Source organism: Temnothorax curvispinosus, unplaced genomic scaffold (assembly GCF_003070985.1).
Source record: "Temnothorax curvispinosus isolate PA1 unplaced genomic scaffold, ASM307098v1 QBEX01010444.1, whole genome shotgun sequence".
NCBI lineage: Eukaryota > Metazoa > Arthropoda > Insecta > Hymenoptera > Formicidae > Temnothorax > Temnothorax curvispinosus.
In genome coordinates, this window is record NW_020220224.1 from 319160 (window position 1) to 334678 (window position 15519).

The 15519-nt window shown below is 41.9% G+C and overlaps 5 protein-coding genes across 6 annotated transcripts in view; 3 read left to right on the forward strand and 2 right to left on the reverse strand.

Annotated features, from left to right (window-relative positions):
* Positions 1–42: 42 nt before the first annotated feature.
* Positions 43–3618, reverse strand: LOC112460292 (G patch domain-containing protein 1 homolog). Its single transcript, XM_025024917.1, has 3 exons — positions 3342–3618; positions 2886–3258; positions 43–2696 (listed from the first exon to the last, which is right to left on the reverse strand). Exons 1-3 carry the CDS (start codon positions 3403–3405, stop codon positions 314–316), a joined length of 2820 nt encoding a protein of 939 aa, XP_024880685.1. The 5' UTR covers positions 3406–3618; the 3' UTR covers positions 43–313.
* A 133-nt stretch (positions 3619–3751) lies between these two features.
* On the forward strand, positions 3752–8215 carry LOC112460296 (ubiquinone biosynthesis protein COQ9, mitochondrial). The gene is made up of 5 exons (XM_025024922.1): positions 3752–4101; positions 6590–6784; positions 7341–7684; positions 7775–7993; positions 8090–8215. The coding sequence occupies exons 1-5, from the start codon at positions 4050–4052 to the stop codon at positions 8114–8116; spliced, it is 837 nt and encodes a 278-aa protein (XP_024880690.1). The 5' UTR covers positions 3752–4049; the 3' UTR covers positions 8117–8215.
* Positions 4111–6447, forward strand: LOC112460293 (glomulin). The gene is made up of 2 exons (XM_025024918.1): positions 4111–4501; positions 4595–6447. The coding sequence occupies exon 2, from the start codon at positions 4604–4606 to the stop codon at positions 6353–6355; it is 1752 nt and encodes a 583-aa protein (XP_024880686.1). The 5' UTR covers positions 4111–4501; positions 4595–4603; the 3' UTR covers positions 6356–6447.
* Positions 8216–9003: 788 nt separating the features above from the next.
* On the reverse strand, positions 9004–10721 carry LOC112460295 (cytokine-inducible SH2-containing protein). 2 transcript variants are annotated; one of them, XM_025024921.1, is made up of 4 exons: positions 10191–10721; positions 9876–10032; positions 9482–9782; positions 9004–9408 (listed from the first exon to the last, which is right to left on the reverse strand). In XM_025024921.1, the coding sequence occupies exons 1-4, from the start codon at positions 10479–10481 to the stop codon at positions 9042–9044; spliced, it is 1116 nt and encodes a 371-aa protein (XP_024880689.1). In that variant the 5' UTR covers positions 10482–10721; the 3' UTR covers positions 9004–9041. The 2 variants fall into 2 exon arrangements, with proteins under 2 accessions (XP_024880689.1, XP_024880688.1); XM_025024920.1 differs by having other exon boundaries at positions 9482–10032; positions 10191–10719.
* Positions 10722–13589: 2868 nt separating this feature from the next.
* LOC112460267 (rho GTPase-activating protein 20-like) overlaps positions 13590–15519 on the forward strand; it is a 188670-nt gene continuing 186740 nt past the window's right edge. The window contains exon 1 of the mRNA XM_025024874.1: positions 13590–14625. Coding sequence (XP_024880642.1) covers positions 14434–14625 — 192 coding nt within the window. The 5' untranslated portion in view covers positions 13590–14433. The remainder of the gene's footprint in view (positions 14626–15519) is intronic.

Sequence of the window (15519 nt, forward strand, 5' to 3'; positions counted from 1 at the left end):
GTCATTTTAAATACCTTGTATCAGATTGCAAATCGTGTTAGATTCGTTAACATGCTCAGAACTGTAGATCACAGTTCAAACATTATATATTTTCAGTCTATGTTACAGATGTACATATATGTATCGCCAAGTAAGCGCATAAACATTAATTAATAAATATATGGAACAGTTTTAGTTGAGTATGAAGTATGAAGTATTTCGAACATTCTTATATACAATTGTGTTGTGTTCTTTGACAGGTATTTCCATCAGGCGATTATAAATCAATTTATCATTTATATTGCTTGAATTCCCAAGAGAAAATAGGGAGAAATCAACGTTTCGAACGTTTCTCTTTCTTAGACTTCTTCTTGTGTTTAGGGCTTTTATGTTCCTTATGCTTGTGTTTCTTCTTCGATTTTTTCACTTTGTCTCGTTCCACCCATTTTCCGCCGAGTTTCGAATCCTCCGTAGTTTTCGACACCACGACGCTTCGAAATACTGGTTTCAGTTGTTTGGCGTTATCAGCTTCTGTCGTCGTTGCAGCGTTGTCCTGTTTCAACAATCTCTGAGGCAGAACCGGACCATACATATCTGGCAGTACTGCAATCTCTGCGTCATCAATTACATCGTTATGATCCGTGGCATCGTTCCGCGATTCACCGGTAATTGGCAAACTAGTTTCCGAAATTTTACAAGTCGTACTTTCATCATTAATGCATTTCGGTTGCGTCACCAAGCTGTCGAGATCCAATTTCGCGAAGATACCTCGCGGTGGCGATGTGTTGCGTTGCACATTTAACTCTTTCGGATCTTTCCCGATCAAAATCGATTTGACAGTCTCGCTGTCAACATTATCCTCCGTCTCGCTATCGGAATCTTCGCTGCTGCTGAGGAAAATTGCTTTGAATAGATCCTTCTTTTCTTCTGATTGATCTTTAAGCACAGATACCGGCTCGGAATCTATTTCTTTTTTCTCTTCTAATCCTGTTTTATCTTCTAAATTATCTCTCACATCCTGTTTGACATCTTTCGACGTTGCGGAAGGAATACCTTTGCCGAAAACTTTTTCGTAGGAAGCTTCGAAGATTTTAAATTTCTCAGAGATGGGTTCTGAAGGTTGGTAGATGTTAGATGGAATATTATTGGAACCAGTGTTGGAAATCGTTTTGTTTATATTTTCTTCCGTTTTCTCCTTCGATCGGGTAACTTCTTCCACCTGTGTCTCAACTGTATCCGTAGCTTTCGTGAATTTCGATGAACTACACCAATCCAAAGAATCAAAAACGGAGAATCTCGCCGATTTCCGATCCGTTGCAATCGTCGCACAGCCAACTTTTGGTTCGGGAATATTGAATCTCTTGCAAACGATACTCGCCGGTTTCCATTCGCTTCGCTGTCGCGTAAGTTTGCCAAACATTTTCAATCTCACCGCTTCCTTTACGTCCTTTTCCGGATCCATTCTGTCCGTCGTATGATCAGCGCTATGTACAAACTTGTCTGCCATATACGTATTCGACTGCTCCAGTTTTGTCGCTTGCTCGAATTCCTCGCGTTCTTGCTCTCTCTCCCAATCGGTCATAGAAAGTGGTTGAATACTTTCGAACTTGTCCTTCTCACCGTTCTTCGAGAAGATAAGATACTGCTCGAATCGTTTCTGTTTATCCGGATTAGACAAGAACAATTTACTTGTTTCACTCTTCTTCAAGGAATCGCTTTCCGTCGATTTTTCTATGTTTGATTGCGCAGATGTCGACAAAGATTCTTTAAAATCTTCCAACTTCTTTAAACTACCTGTATCGTCCGGTCTCGAACCGACAATGGCGCCTTTGACAAAGTTTTGCACGTTCAATTTATCCAACCAAGAGTTACCTGTCGTCTTCCGCTGACTCTCCACGTTTTCTCTCTCCTCCGTTTGTTGTTTACCATGTAAATTCAAGGTTTTTGAAATAATATTAGCGGCAACGGATGTACTTGAAGAAGCCTGTGGTTTCTTGAAACGTTCATCGGAGTCTTCTAAAATCCGCGCTCTATCTATGGCATTCAATGGCTCCTTACGTTTATTATCTACTGGGGCTGCAATCGGCGGATAAAATCTGCTTTTCCTAATAGCGTGCACTGGTGCAAAATCCTTTGGTAATTCTGGAGCTTTAAAAACTTTCTTGCTCTCAAGTCTCTCCTTCGCGCGGATAAAACCCTCAAGGCAATCGGTTTGCGAGCTACTCGAGCCTTCTTGGGACCACCTCGTCTTATTGTTAGTCTTACGTTCGGGACCTAAAGTAAAGTCATAACGCGACATGTCTTCTCTCTCGTATATATCCTCATCGTCAGCTTCAAAAGCACCAACTCCAAACGCTTGTCCGTGAATCGACAATTTTTTGTTTTTATCCTTGACGCAAAATGCCGGGGTATCAAAAAGATTGATATGACCGGAAAGGACTTTCCGCCTGTCTAGACCCGAATAACCAATGCCAAAATAATTGTCCTTTGGCTTGCATCTGAATGGCTCATAATCATCAGGTGCAAAAGTAATATTGGTAGAGTCATCATCGGAATCCTCAGAATTGCTCCCTACCATTTCGAGATTATTCCGCCCTAATCTTAATTTCTCATTACGTAGCTTTATCTTCTGCTTTTCTTTTTTCGTCAGTCTGGAGCCCACACCTTGGCCAGGTTTCCAACCCATTTTCTTGAGCAGGATGATACCTACTGTTTCTCTGCAATTACACAAGTAATATGAAAATTAATATAACTTTAAATCTAAATGGAGCTCAAATCGAGCATATTGGCAAATAATTAATACATTGCTCTATTTGATTCTTTTTCAGACAAAAACATGCCGTCAACACGTTCAATTTCAAAGTAGCACAGATTAAATGACATTATAAATTTTTGCAAATACTAACTTGACAGGTTTTAGAAGCTCTTTTAAGATGGGAGTACCAGGAATAGGTCCTTCTTGAGTTATCCTCTCCCTCTTCTTTCCTCTCTGTCCATGATCAGCATAATCGCTGGTAGCTCGAATACCTTTAGGAGCAATCCCGAACAGACCGGTGTCCTCCTCGTCCATAAAGTCCTCCGGTCGTTGAAGGACATTATCCGCCTTGCTACTCCTGGAAGACTTGAACTGTTGCGGTCTCCATCCATCGCGAGTACCGACAGTGTTGAAATATCCTGCTGAGAAACCGCCTGTAAACGCCCCGTGAAACCTACGTCTACCTTGGGCGTCGTAGGCAAATTGATCCTCGATCGTAACGGGCTTCTTTCGCGGGATGTTCTCTGCAAGATTAAAACTTTTTGATATAACACAATGCAAAGGATATATGGTGCTTTAGGCACGGTACTTTATCCCGTTTGCGTACCTTCGTCCAAGGGATCAAGAGGAACGCCGAACGTCGCGTAATTCTCCTCGTCTGAATCGCCCATTTCGAGAGGAATCAAATTCCGGTGTAATCTTCTCGTTTGATTTAATCAAGCGTGACAAGGTCTCTTCAGCTGTTAAATTACCGTTAAAATCGCTGTCGCGCAGAGCGCGTTTGAGGTTAAGAGAGAGACACGCATAACAAAACTCAGCAGACGGCTCTGACGTGAGCACGCGAGTTCATTGGTCGCGACGGTAAATCGCGAACAAACGCAGCCAATCCACGCTACGCGCTCAGTCGGGACAAAAAAAGCAAAGATATCTGTTCTCTAATTGGTCCAGTCCCACGTGATCCCTATGCCCTGCCATGCATCATGCATCTCTTTAAATTTACGAATGTTAGGTTAAGTTTGTGTCTAACATTTTGTTGATTTCGCAAAAAACATAATTAACGCTTGACACGAAGTCCATGTTATTGCTCGTTTTAAGGCTGCTCCGAGGAATGCGCATCCGCTCGAACAACGCGTCCTTATTTCCGTGTCTTAAAACCGCCGCGGCGCAACCGCCAAACGCAGCCAAACGTGGTCGCCTCGCGAAATTCTAATCGCGCCTCGAGAACAGTAACATGCACGAATTGTACGATACACTGGAGAATCCTTGGCAGTCACGCAGTAGGAAGTAGGAACTCGAGACTGGGACACTCGGCGATATGGCGATGATTAATTCATTCCGCTCGGCGCGGAGCAGACTTGCAGTAGCCGGTAAGCGAATTGTTGGCGACTTGTGCCGACACTGCCGACGGCCAAGCTTGTCACGTATCGCGTCTGATCCTGCGTTCCCTCCCACGAATTCTTTCCATTCCAGACAGTTTTTCTCTGGAATTTTCGTATCGCTCTCAATCTTACATGACCGTCATTAGATTCCATTCCGTGAACGCCCTTTCACGTGAAAAATAGAAGGGTCCGTCATTTCGTGTAACGTACGCCCTTTCGCGAAGACGTAACCTCGCGGCTCGCACGAAGATTTTTCGAGAAAGACACGTCGTGCTCGATGTTTCTTTCTCAGGAATGAAAACAGGGGAAACGCGCATCTGCGTCAGTATTTCTTTGACGAAAAGTTCGCAAACAAAGAAGAAAGTACCTGATATTGTCACATAAAAAGGTAAATACATATACGTATAGAAGGTACAGAATATAGAAATATATTTTTCGAAGAATAATTTTATCTGCATTTTTATGTTTCTACTGTTGTCAGCTTGGTGAGATGGCCAATATGATGACGCAACTTGTCAATCAGATCACCAATTTTCTGGACGAGTGTAACACCGAGAAAGCTATAGAGCTTTTAAAGGCGGATTCCTCGGTCACTGAAGAAGGCTTGGGCCGTATTATGTCTGTCATTGTCTTGAATCTCACGAGCTCTGTATTACAACACAAGAAAGCAGCGTTTGAATGCTCTTCAAACGTATTGATGTTCATAGCTGAGAATTGTGATCCCAAGATAACCATACTGGAGTTCCTAAACCATGTACCGCACACGAGCGACCATGTGAATTTCTGTGCTATTTTGAATACAATGCGTTCTTGCATAATGAGGATAGAGAACAAGGGCAAAGTCATCGATTGGTGCTTGCAGCGATTTCAGATGTATATCTTGAATCTATCACTGCCAGATAAAGTTGATGATCCGGAAGCAGCTAGTGATGGAATTATACATACATATAAAGCAGTCATAGTGTTCCTAGAGCCGTTGGTGGAAGAGGCGATAGATATAAACTCTAAGCAGGAGGAAGGATCTGTATTGGGGGACTACCTCTTGAGCTTTTTTATTTTTCTGTGCGGGAAACCCTTCTGCTGCTTGAACAAATACATCGGTGAAGAACCTGTCTATGAAGAACTCGTGGATAATATAGTGACACAAGCACTTCGCCTCACCGGAGATATATTATATTCCTTGGATACTGTTAGCCAACGTAAAAGACGACCTACCTACTTCAAAGCGCAATGCCGCGCAGTGCCGCATGATCAGATCTGGACTCTTAACATATCGAATATGGCCTACGCCAATTTTTACTTTTATGTTATTACCAAAGAAAACTATTGGGTAAATGTACCGCAAGTATATAATTCTTATTACATCCTTGAAATGTGTGCATATTTTTTCGAAAAATTGCTTAGCAAAGATTGTTCAATCCCCAATGGATTAATTTTCATGGAACACGTTATAAAACGCATTTCACCTCATTCTGTAGATTCTAAGGTGTTGGAATTAGATATATATACAGAATTGTTTCAACCAATCACTAAAGTGATGATTTACTCTAATAATGATGAGCAACGGAAGAAGGCAGCACGCGTTTTTCAAGAATATATAGAGATATTTAACATGGAAGCTAGATATACTATTATTTTGCATTTGTACGAGATTGTTGAACATTCTGGCCTGCTGAGTTTCATCACTGGCATCTTTAAATCTTCTATCATTCAATGTCTCGATTCAACTCCACGAAATCCCCAATTTCTCGGAAGAAATATGGAATTGTTATTGAAGAAGGTTTGCAATCTGCCACATGGAAGTTCGTCTGATATGGTGGAAATGTCAGACGAAATCATCACTGCGCTGAACTTGCTGAGATTTTTATTTATCAGAGATAAGAACAATGAGACGGGTATTTGGAATATGGTAGATATGCTAAAAAATGATTATCTAAATCCGTTGAGAAAAGGGATAGATTTATGCAAAGCACATTGGAGAGTGAAGACAAAAGATTTGGAGCAACAGAAAAAGGATTTAGTTAAAGAAGAAGATTATAGCAAGCTAATGAAGGCTAACATGGAAATTACACTGACCGTTGGCAGTGAACAATTACCAGCTATGTCACTCTCTCAAAAAACTTGCATTTGTTATCAAGTGCTAAATGGTTTAGATGTAATGGAAAGCATCCTTATACGAGTTAATGAATGCATAAATATGAATGAAAATTTTACGCAAAAGTCTGATGAATGTACTGAGTAGAAATAAAATCAACTATGAAAATGAAACTATGAAACATATTACTATAAAATTGTAATTGTTTAAGATTTAATAAAAAAATTTTCTAAATTGTATTTGTTTTACTAGTACATTATGTATGAGTGATAAGAATTATACTAAAATTATATTAACATGAATTATTCTTATATAACATATATTTATGTATAATGCATATCTAATGTAGATGATTTTAAAAGTAGATATTGATTTTATCAGGTTTTAGATGTTTATGGACTTCCAGAGCTTTGCTAGTCGATCAATCTGAAAATGATAATAGAAATGCAGAACCGCAACAATCTGGTCACGAAGAGAACGACGAAGAGTATGAGAAAAACATTAAGACAAAAATACTTAGTGCTTCTTTAAAATTTGTTCCTGATATGGGATGGAGCAAACAAGCTATCAGTGCTGGTAATTTGAGCGATTATTTTTATATGCTATCTCTTCTAATTAATTTTTATACTGTCTTGAGAAATAGATGTAGTTTATAACAAAAAACCATTGAGCATTATGAAAAATAAAATGTAATGTCGATTTACATGTCCTATGAAAAATAGATTAATAAATTAAATCAAAGTTTTGACGGAAACGGATTTGAAACATGTTTTAAAAATAAAAATAAAAAAATTTTATATTTAATAATTTTTATACATGATTATTGTCTTGAAAATTATAACCCAATGTTAATCAGCATTCTATCACGAAATCGATCCTTTCGTGAAATTAATCGGTACATAAAAACTTTGTAGATGTGGAAAATATCTGAAACATATTTTGTAACAAAAGTCTTTGAAAAAGTATATAAAAAATGTACTTCGTATTTTAAATTGAACAATTTTTTGGTAATTATTATTTTTAAATGTATAAATTATATATAATTGTATTTCAAACTTCGTTATATACTAAGTTTTATTAATTATTGTTTGTCCATATAAAAATGATGTAATTGAAAATTACGATGCCGAAGGTGCTGAGTCGGTTGGATATCCAGGCGTGATACACGGACTGTTTCCAAATGGTAGCGCGGCATTAGTGCTATATTTTTATTCTATATGTAATCGGGAATTAAATCAAATCCTGGAGAAAGAAGCAATGGTAATCGAAACAGATTCCTCGAGTCCACGGAAGACGCCAGAGCAACAAGTTCGTGACGCCGTGGAAACACGGTTGAGAATGGTGATCCCCTACAAAAAAAGCTGGCCGCAGGCAATGGCTATTATGACCCTGCCACCGAACGTACCGACCGCTTTGGCAAATTTATTAACTTTAGTCGATGATATTTGTTATTATGCTGGCGATAGGTCTGTTGATGTACGTCGTATCGCTAATGTTTATCTGTTAGTATAAGAAAGATATTGTTCGGATATGTGCTGTTTAAATAGAGTACATTACTTTGATTAGATTAACTGGTATATCAGGAGAATGATACTGGCGACTATTTACAAATCCACTGAATTGTACATGCTGCAAGATAGAAGTGAAGACCACAAAGAAACTTGGCTGTTCTTAGAGAGACGAATACAGGATACTTTACAAGTACAAATGATGCTTTCCAGCTCAAACAAGCCAGATGAAGCTCTAAATCGTGTTACGGAGACTGGTACTGCTGTTTTTATAACGGTATAGTTATTTCCGATCGATTATAAATAAAATTTTAAGCCATCTTTGATTTATATATATATACATACTGTACATATAATTACCTTTCTGTTCTAGGCCCGTAATATACTTGGATTAAATTAATGAAAAAAAGAGATAGATTAATGAAAGAAGATTTTAAGAGAAGAATTTCTATAGATGTTTTCGAATAAATAAAATTAAGACTTTTCTTATTAAAATTAAGAGAAACGTTTATTTTATTTGGGAACCTGATTTTCTGCATTAGAAATCAATGTTGAGAAAGGAAACATTAGCAGATATAGCTACTTTATTTTATACAGTAATATATTTTAACAAAATCTGTACAATAAAATAGGTCGTAAATCTATATTATCTCCGTACAAAATATAAAGATATAAATTGTTGATTACATAAAGCTATATCAACATTCTTTTAACAATAGATTAAAAAACAATGATTCGTTTACCCTGCATATTATCATAATTAAGTATAATCATCTGGAGTCAGCTATATAAAAATTTTGCTACTCTTCATATTCTGCTACTATAACACTATAAGATAGCAGAAAAAGTCAAATTCTTTACCTACGATAATTAACTTATAGAAATTTTATTGCAAATTTCTCCTAGGATTACATAACTTTTAATAAATATGAAATAGTCTCTTTTCATTCAATAACGTAATATTTAAAAAAACAACGTTAATATTCAATTTTTATAAATTTTTATCTGTTTTATATTTTTTGATGTTGAATAATGATACGTCATGATTTGAGGAAAATATTTTTGAAAACATTTTTACAAGGTATAACATATACATATATATATATATATATATTGTATATACCGAGGATAAAAAGATTTCTCACATATATGTGCGTGTGTACGTATATACGTATAGGTATATACATATACATACATATATACATACTTTTACTGCCATTTCATAAAAGTCTATTCTACACCACTCTTTTTGTATTAATATGTATCTTGATAAAAATACGTTCATTATTAATCTCAACATTTTTTATTTTTTTATCTGTTAGATTTTAATAATGAGCTTCTTGAATATATCCCTTGATAGTTTTTGGCAAAGGCAACTTGTGTATATTATCTAATCTAATATACTGACGAATGACAAAACGACAAAGATATTGCAGACTCCTTACTTGCGTGAATCTGCTCACTGGTTTCGTTAATCTGACCGGGAACGACGGATATCCCGGATATTTTGGCCTCGAGTAACATATTACGGCGGACTGGCTGAAGTTCATGGAGTGATTTATTAAAGCAGCCACCGAATTAAAGCCTTCGTTCTCGGTGCTTTGATTACAGAGAGAAAATAGGCCGCCGCTGTGCTCCATACGCGCATGCAGCATCTTTCCAGATGATTTGAAGCTGAGTGTTAGGACGTACCTACAGATAATCATAGAATGTTAACATATATATATGAGAATAGAAAATCCTGTAAATTATTTGTTATATGCACCTGTCGTCTGACGAATCCCGAACCAGAAACGCACCATCTGGTTCAGATATGAGTTTGGCATCAGCTTCGTCTCCTGATATGGGACCCCAATACCATCCATATTTACTTAGATTAAGCAGTTCTTTTGCGAGACTTGCTTTGACTTTATGTTCGTTATTTAACGTTTCGTTTACACTGCCAGGGACTTGTGCTATTGCATTAGAAACTGCCACCATTGTATTAGAATAGGTAGGTTGCATTACCGTTGCATCGTTGACAGTCGCAATGTCGCTTATCAATTTAGCTTGCTGTCTCGTAGGAACTGTATGAAGATTTGTGCCAGATGAACCATATTGCGTGCTAATGTTAGCTATATTTCCTTCAATACTGTAGTGGGAATTTTCAAGTACGTCACCTAATCTGGCTTCATACAAAAGTCTTCTATCCGACAACAAGGCCTGCTCGTCAGTTGACACGTCTTGCTTCTGACATGAATTGAGAGATTCAATGACAGAGATAACATTGTTCTGCTTTGAGCCAGAGCAAGGGCTCGTCGTTTCTGTCTCTTTGCTCTGAAAAGGAACAATGATTTCAGACAAGATCACGAAGGCATATGTTGTAAAGAAAAACAAAGAGCATCGCAGAAGCAGAAGAAGATTAAAAAAGAAATCTTGCTCCAGACAAAGAACCATGGCCATGGAGAGGAGAAAAAATAGTAAAAAGAGCCTACCCTTTTCTTGGATTTGCACAGATTCTTCAGTAGCAGGTGCTTCTTGACATTGCACACGAAATCGAGGAATGACAGCTTGCTGCTCGACGGACCCTTGAATCTGTGCTCCGTCGACCTGGTGTCGCTCGTCGGATCCTCCCTCTTGTACTCCTGACGCCGACTGCCCTCGCATCGCCGAAGAAGCGTCGCGAGTTTCCCGCTCGTGTTTCCACGCCTGGATTTCCGTCGCGCGCCCGTTTGCTCGGCAGCGGTGCTCGCGGTCGACTCCGGGTCTCTGCTCCGATCTGTCATACTCGTGCGTGGTGCGTGGTAGTGCTCGACGTGCTCGTCGCTCGAAGCCGGAGCGAATTATTCCACCCGCCTGACGGCTGACCCGCCGTTCTCGTAGCCGCGGCCCGCGGCACTCGCACGCGCCATCTACTTCACGCGGCCGGCGTGAGGCGTGATTCCGCGTCCGCGGACTCCGGACTCCGGAGATTACTCCGAAATTACCAAAAAATCTCGTCGGCGTCGGCCCGTCGGGCAGCCGGCAGACACCAATGAAAGATGTCGCCCTTTTTGCCTTCTTGTCGATATGCCGCTTAGTACTCCGAGCACCCGACAGATCACACCTCCGTTAACTCGCCTGGCGTACGCCAGATTTATTTACATTCTACACCGACTAATTTCGATTTGCGTCCGATTAAAAAAATTAGATTAGGGACGATGGTTAAACGATGATGATAAGTTTTTCTTTAAATAAAATTCTGCTATTTAAATTAATCGCCGATCAAGTTAATTGGCCAAAGTCGCCCAAGCTTTTTAAGTTTTTCAATATTTCTATTATACATGATTTTTTCGAGAGTAATCTTTAGATTTGAAACAAGTTTGGAGATTAAATAAAGAAAATATATTAGAAATATACACTTGACTAATCAATGAGAATCGTAGGATTTTCCATTCATTTTCAGCATTAACAGCATTTCTCGTATTTGTCAGAAAGATATCGTATAGATTTTTGGTATTCACATTTCTGTACGTTTATACAGCGTATATCTTGTTTAGCATCTTGGACGAGGCCGTGTAAGCTGCGCAAGGCCGCGCGCACTTCTCACACAGACGATGAGAACTCGTAGAAGAAATCGTAGAAACGGCGCGGGATCAAGGGTGAAAGGTGCGAATGTCGCTTCCGCCAAGCTTCAATTTGTGTACAAATGCACACCAAGATTCGGACTTCATTTCACGTTGAATAGCTACTTCTCGGCGAAAGGAAAAACGTAGATTAGCAGTCGATTTCACCAACCTTTCTCAAGACAAGTAGCAGCCGCTGAATCCTCGACGAGCGATCCTTTTAAACGCGATCCTTCTCTGTCCGCGGCCTCTTATGACAACTATCGCAAATTTCTAATCTTAATGAGCACGTGAAAATTCTACAGATGGCGAATTTATCAGAATCTTCAAAGTTTGAGGAGAGTAGGCGAAATCGGATTTACATATATGCCTAACTCAACACACGTTTTCGTGGAAAACTTAACGTCGTAAATCCTATATGTATATTTGCTGCGAACTAACAGATCGCAGCTTTTTAACCGGACAAATCTTCCATTCCACAGATTCCTTATTCCTTTCATAGACTTTACGAATGTTTTCGCGGTTAAATGGACGTCGTCAGTGTCTTTTAATCGTGCCGCAGAGAATTGAGAACACAAGAGACGTGAATCACACGCGAGTTGCAGGAAAGCTGGTGGCCGCTGCTCGTTTATAATGTCAATAACGGCAGCAACATCTAACGATTAAATTGAAATGGGAAAGAGTGCGATATGTGCGTGCTGAAAATCACGTCTAACATAAAGTTTGTCGTAGAAGGGTTACACCTCGATCGTTCTGGCACACTTATATCTGATAACATTGATTTCTAATAATATCAATAACATTATACATATATACATTTTATTATATACATATGTTGATGTTTTTATTATATTACATTTTATCATATTATTACAACAAGGACGTAATTATTACACATTAAATTATTATCGTCGAAGTCGTGAATATCTAAATACGAAATAGTCCCGAATAGGCACGCATATTTACGCGTTAGGGCATTCGCGATGCCGATGCCGCGAGCGCGTTTACAAGCCTTGAAGCCTCGAAGCGTCGAAGATCGAGCCTCGACGGATATCGAACGGCAAATAACATGGCGACGCATGGCGTTATGCAACCGATCGGGACGTACGTACATGCTACGCGATCGGCGTAGAAATGCGCTTTCTAATAGGTCTTCGTGTTATTTATAGGCGAGGAAGGAAACGTATCGGCGACGCCGCGCGTCTTTAGGACGCTTCTGTCAACGACTGCCGGCGACGGCGACGTCGCGCGGATCGCGGATATAAATCACGCGTTCCGCGATTTCTTATCGCGAACGCGCACCTTCTGCGGCTTCCGATTACGCGTCCGACGAGTTCTCTCTTCTCTCGCGCGGGAAACAATGGCTTTCGCCTGAAGAAACACCGGATGTCGCGATGCAGCACCTCGCCTATTCAATATATCGCGTAAAAGCGCAGCGAAGTTAATTGGTCTCGCGACTCGCGCGGCAATATCGCGTTTCGCAAAGACCGTTCCTCGTTAAACGAAAATCGATTCGTTTTACGTGCAATGCTCTCGTGACAAAGTTAAGGGGGTATATTTTATTCGGCGCAGCATTGTTATTTATAACAAATTTGACGTGTTAAGCACGTTCATTTTTTCCCACCTTCGGCATTCAGAAACAGGTACATTGGAAATCAAAATAAGGCTTATTGTTTTTTTTACTTTCGCTCTCTTTTCTATAAAATGATACAAGCGCTGAGAGGAAGGAAAGAGCGAAAAATACCATTAGTACGTGCAGCAAGTGCAAGCGAACGATCTTCAATCGATCTTAATCCGATCGAGAAACGTAAAGCGTACGTTTGCACGTTTTCATTTTTACAAGCTAACGCCATATTGACGGTTGGAGACGTTACGGTTTACGGTCTGAAGTTGTCGCGTTCCGTAACATCGTACGCGGATGGTGTTGCGCGTCGCGCAGCGATAAATTTAGTCGCGTTCGCGTCCGCGTCGTGGGGGTCGTGCGCGCAGTGCGCACCCGTTACATCATCAGTCTCGAACGTTTGGACGTCGTTGGCGTCGTCGCTGGTCGTCGCGCGACGCTAATCTCCCGCGGGGACACGTTTTGTTTACCAACCAACGGCGCGCGCCGGCGGCTCCTCGCACGCATCGGCGCAACGGCGCAACGGCGCAACGCTAGGCGAGGTGAGGGCGAGGGGTGAGGCGCGGCGCGGTGGTTAGTTAGTGGTGTGGTGGCCGGCTCGGCGCGACGCGGCGGCGGAGGACCGCGTGGTAGGAGGCTGCCGCGATTCAATTTCAGTCGAAGCGCGTCAGGCAGACCGAGCGAGCGATCGCCAGGGCGGTGAGAACGAGTCGGCGGGCGCGCGCTCTCTTTTCCGCGCGCGCCTCGATTTTTCGAATCCTCGACGAAGGGAGAGACGGTAGGAGGTAGGAGAGAAAGAGAGGAGAACAGGCCCGCACGGCGCACATATGCCCGCAGGTGCACGAACGTAGCTACGTGTGGCTGCGCGCCCTCGTCCCCTCCCCTCACTGCGTCCACTCGGCACTCGCTGCGAGGGAGGCTTGTGTGCGTGAGTGTACCTCCGGCCTCCGGCTCCAGCATCCAGTCGGTTTTTACGTCGCGTGCGTGCCCGGTTCGTCTCGTGCGCCGCGACGTCGCGCGATTCACGTCGAGACTGTCGTCCGGGACATATAATTCGAACGAGACACCCCGCGAATCGCGGAGAAAGAGAAACGCCGGATGCCATGGCCGGATATCGATCCCGGTGATAGCGCGCGGGATCTGAATGGCGCCAGTCGATTTTGAAACCGGCGCAAAATGCAAATGGCGGCGGTAGCTCCGAAACGTCGGAGTCCTCGCCGGCTCGTGCGGACTGTGGACAGTGCGATCAGTGCGATCAGTGAACCGTGAGGGGAAATCTCGAAACTTGAAGCTTGAAGCGTTCGAGATGGACGTTGACGAGGACACGACGCGACGCTCGTTCGAATAATCACGTGACTGCAACGATCTACCGCGGCGCCGGCGGTGGGACAACGCCGGTGTCGTCGCGCGTAACGTGTAACGTGTAACGTGTAACGTGTAACGTGTGTGGTTTGTCACCATGAGCCGATGAAGGAGCCGAGGAAGGAGAGGACCGAAGGATCCTGATCGAGAATGGAATTCGGGAGCTACAAGGGCACCGGACCACGCGTCAGGCTGCGCCGACGCGCGGACGTGGGCAGACGGCTCACCAGGAGGCTGTCCCTCGTCGCGAAAATGCCGGCTGCGTTTCTCAGCAGGGCGAACCCGCCGGAGCCGAGGCCGGTCGAGATCACGGCGATTGCGCCTGACAAGACGCAGCTCACGGTAAGTGGAGTGTGGAGTGCCCTGTTGATTTATAAGCGTATCCGTTGATATCGGCCCGGGCTCCGGCCGCTCCGGCCGCTCCGGCCGCTCCGGCCGCTCCGGGCCTCGGGCTAGTGTCGCGGCCCGCGATAATCCTCGCCCTCCGGACGAGTTAACCTTACTCGTACGTGAGGAATTTGGCGCAGAAATGGTGAGGTCGATATATTTAACAGTTAATAAACGTTCAATTAACTACGTAGCGAAATAAATCGCATGTAATGTGTTATTACGTGCGATATAAATTGCAAACTGTCTTGTGAGTAAAACAAATCGGAAACTTATATTTTCGCCAGTAAACAATTTACACAACGTACTTTTTTTTTACTCTCGATTTAACTGACGTCGTGATTATTATAATTAATATAAATTTGACCACGTAGGTCGAGAGTAAGAGTCATTTGTGTCTTGTGAGTCTTTGTATAAATGTGTAAAATACAGCCCACTAGAATTTCACGAGGATTGAAACAATTTTTATAGCCATTTGGTACGATATGACAAGAATAAGTCTTCGACCTCGAGCATTTCGCTCGTCGCGACGTGTGTGAAAGTGCTTCCGCGATATGATTATAAACAGACCTGATCGGAATAGTATATCGCGTTGTCCCGGTTTTACACTTGCTCGCCGTTGACATTGCGAAGAAATAAAAGCGTAAATTTGAATCGGGAAGCCGCGGCGCAAATTCCAAGGTAAAAATCGAAATGGACTTTGGCGATTAATGTAGCGGCGCGTACACATCGAGGATAAGTGCTACACATTATACATGCGAGAGTAAGAGGTGTTACCTTCGGTATTTAATGTTCTCTCCGTAGGGAAATTCTCCGCGCGTGTCTCGGTCTCGTGTCTCGCGGTCCGTT

Coding starts and splice junctions, on each gene's coding strand:
- LOC112460293 (XM_025024918.1), top strand. CDS start 4,604: ATGGCCAATATGATGACGCAACTTGTCAATCAGATCACCAATTTTCTG.
- LOC112460296 (XM_025024922.1), top strand. CDS start 4,050: ATGGCGATGATTAATTCATTCCGCTCGGCGCGGAGCAGACTTGCAGTA. Junction 4,102..6,589: donor GAGCAGACTTGCAGTAGCCG/GTAAGCGAATTG, acceptor TGATTTTATCAG/GTTTTAGATGTTTATGGACT. Junction 6,785..7,340: donor CAAACAAGCTATCAGTGCTG/GTAATTTGAGCG, acceptor ACGATGCCGAAG/GTGCTGAGTCGGTTGGATAT.
- LOC112460292 (XM_025024917.1), bottom strand. CDS start 3,405: ATGGGCGATTCAGACGAGGAGAATTACGCGACGTTCGGCGTTCCTCTT. Junction 3,259..3,341: donor TCTTGATCCCTTGGACGAAG/GTACGCAAACGG, acceptor TTAATCTTGCAG/AGAACATCCCGCGAAAGAAG. Junction 2,697..2,885: donor GAGCTTCTAAAACCTGTCAA/GTTAGTATTTGC, acceptor GTGTAATTGCAG/AGAAACAGTAGGTATCATCC.
- LOC112460295 (XM_025024920.1), bottom strand. CDS start 10,481: ATGACAGATCGGAGCAGAGACCCGGAGTCGACCGCGAGCACCGCTGCC. Junction 10,033..10,190: donor TGTGCAAATCCAAGAAAAGG/GTAGGCTCTTTT, acceptor GTTCCTTTTCAG/AGCAAAGAGACAGAAACGAC. Junction 9,409..9,481: donor CGGGATTCGTCAGACGACAG/GTGCATATAACA, acceptor GATTATCTGTAG/GTACGTCCTAACACTCAGCT.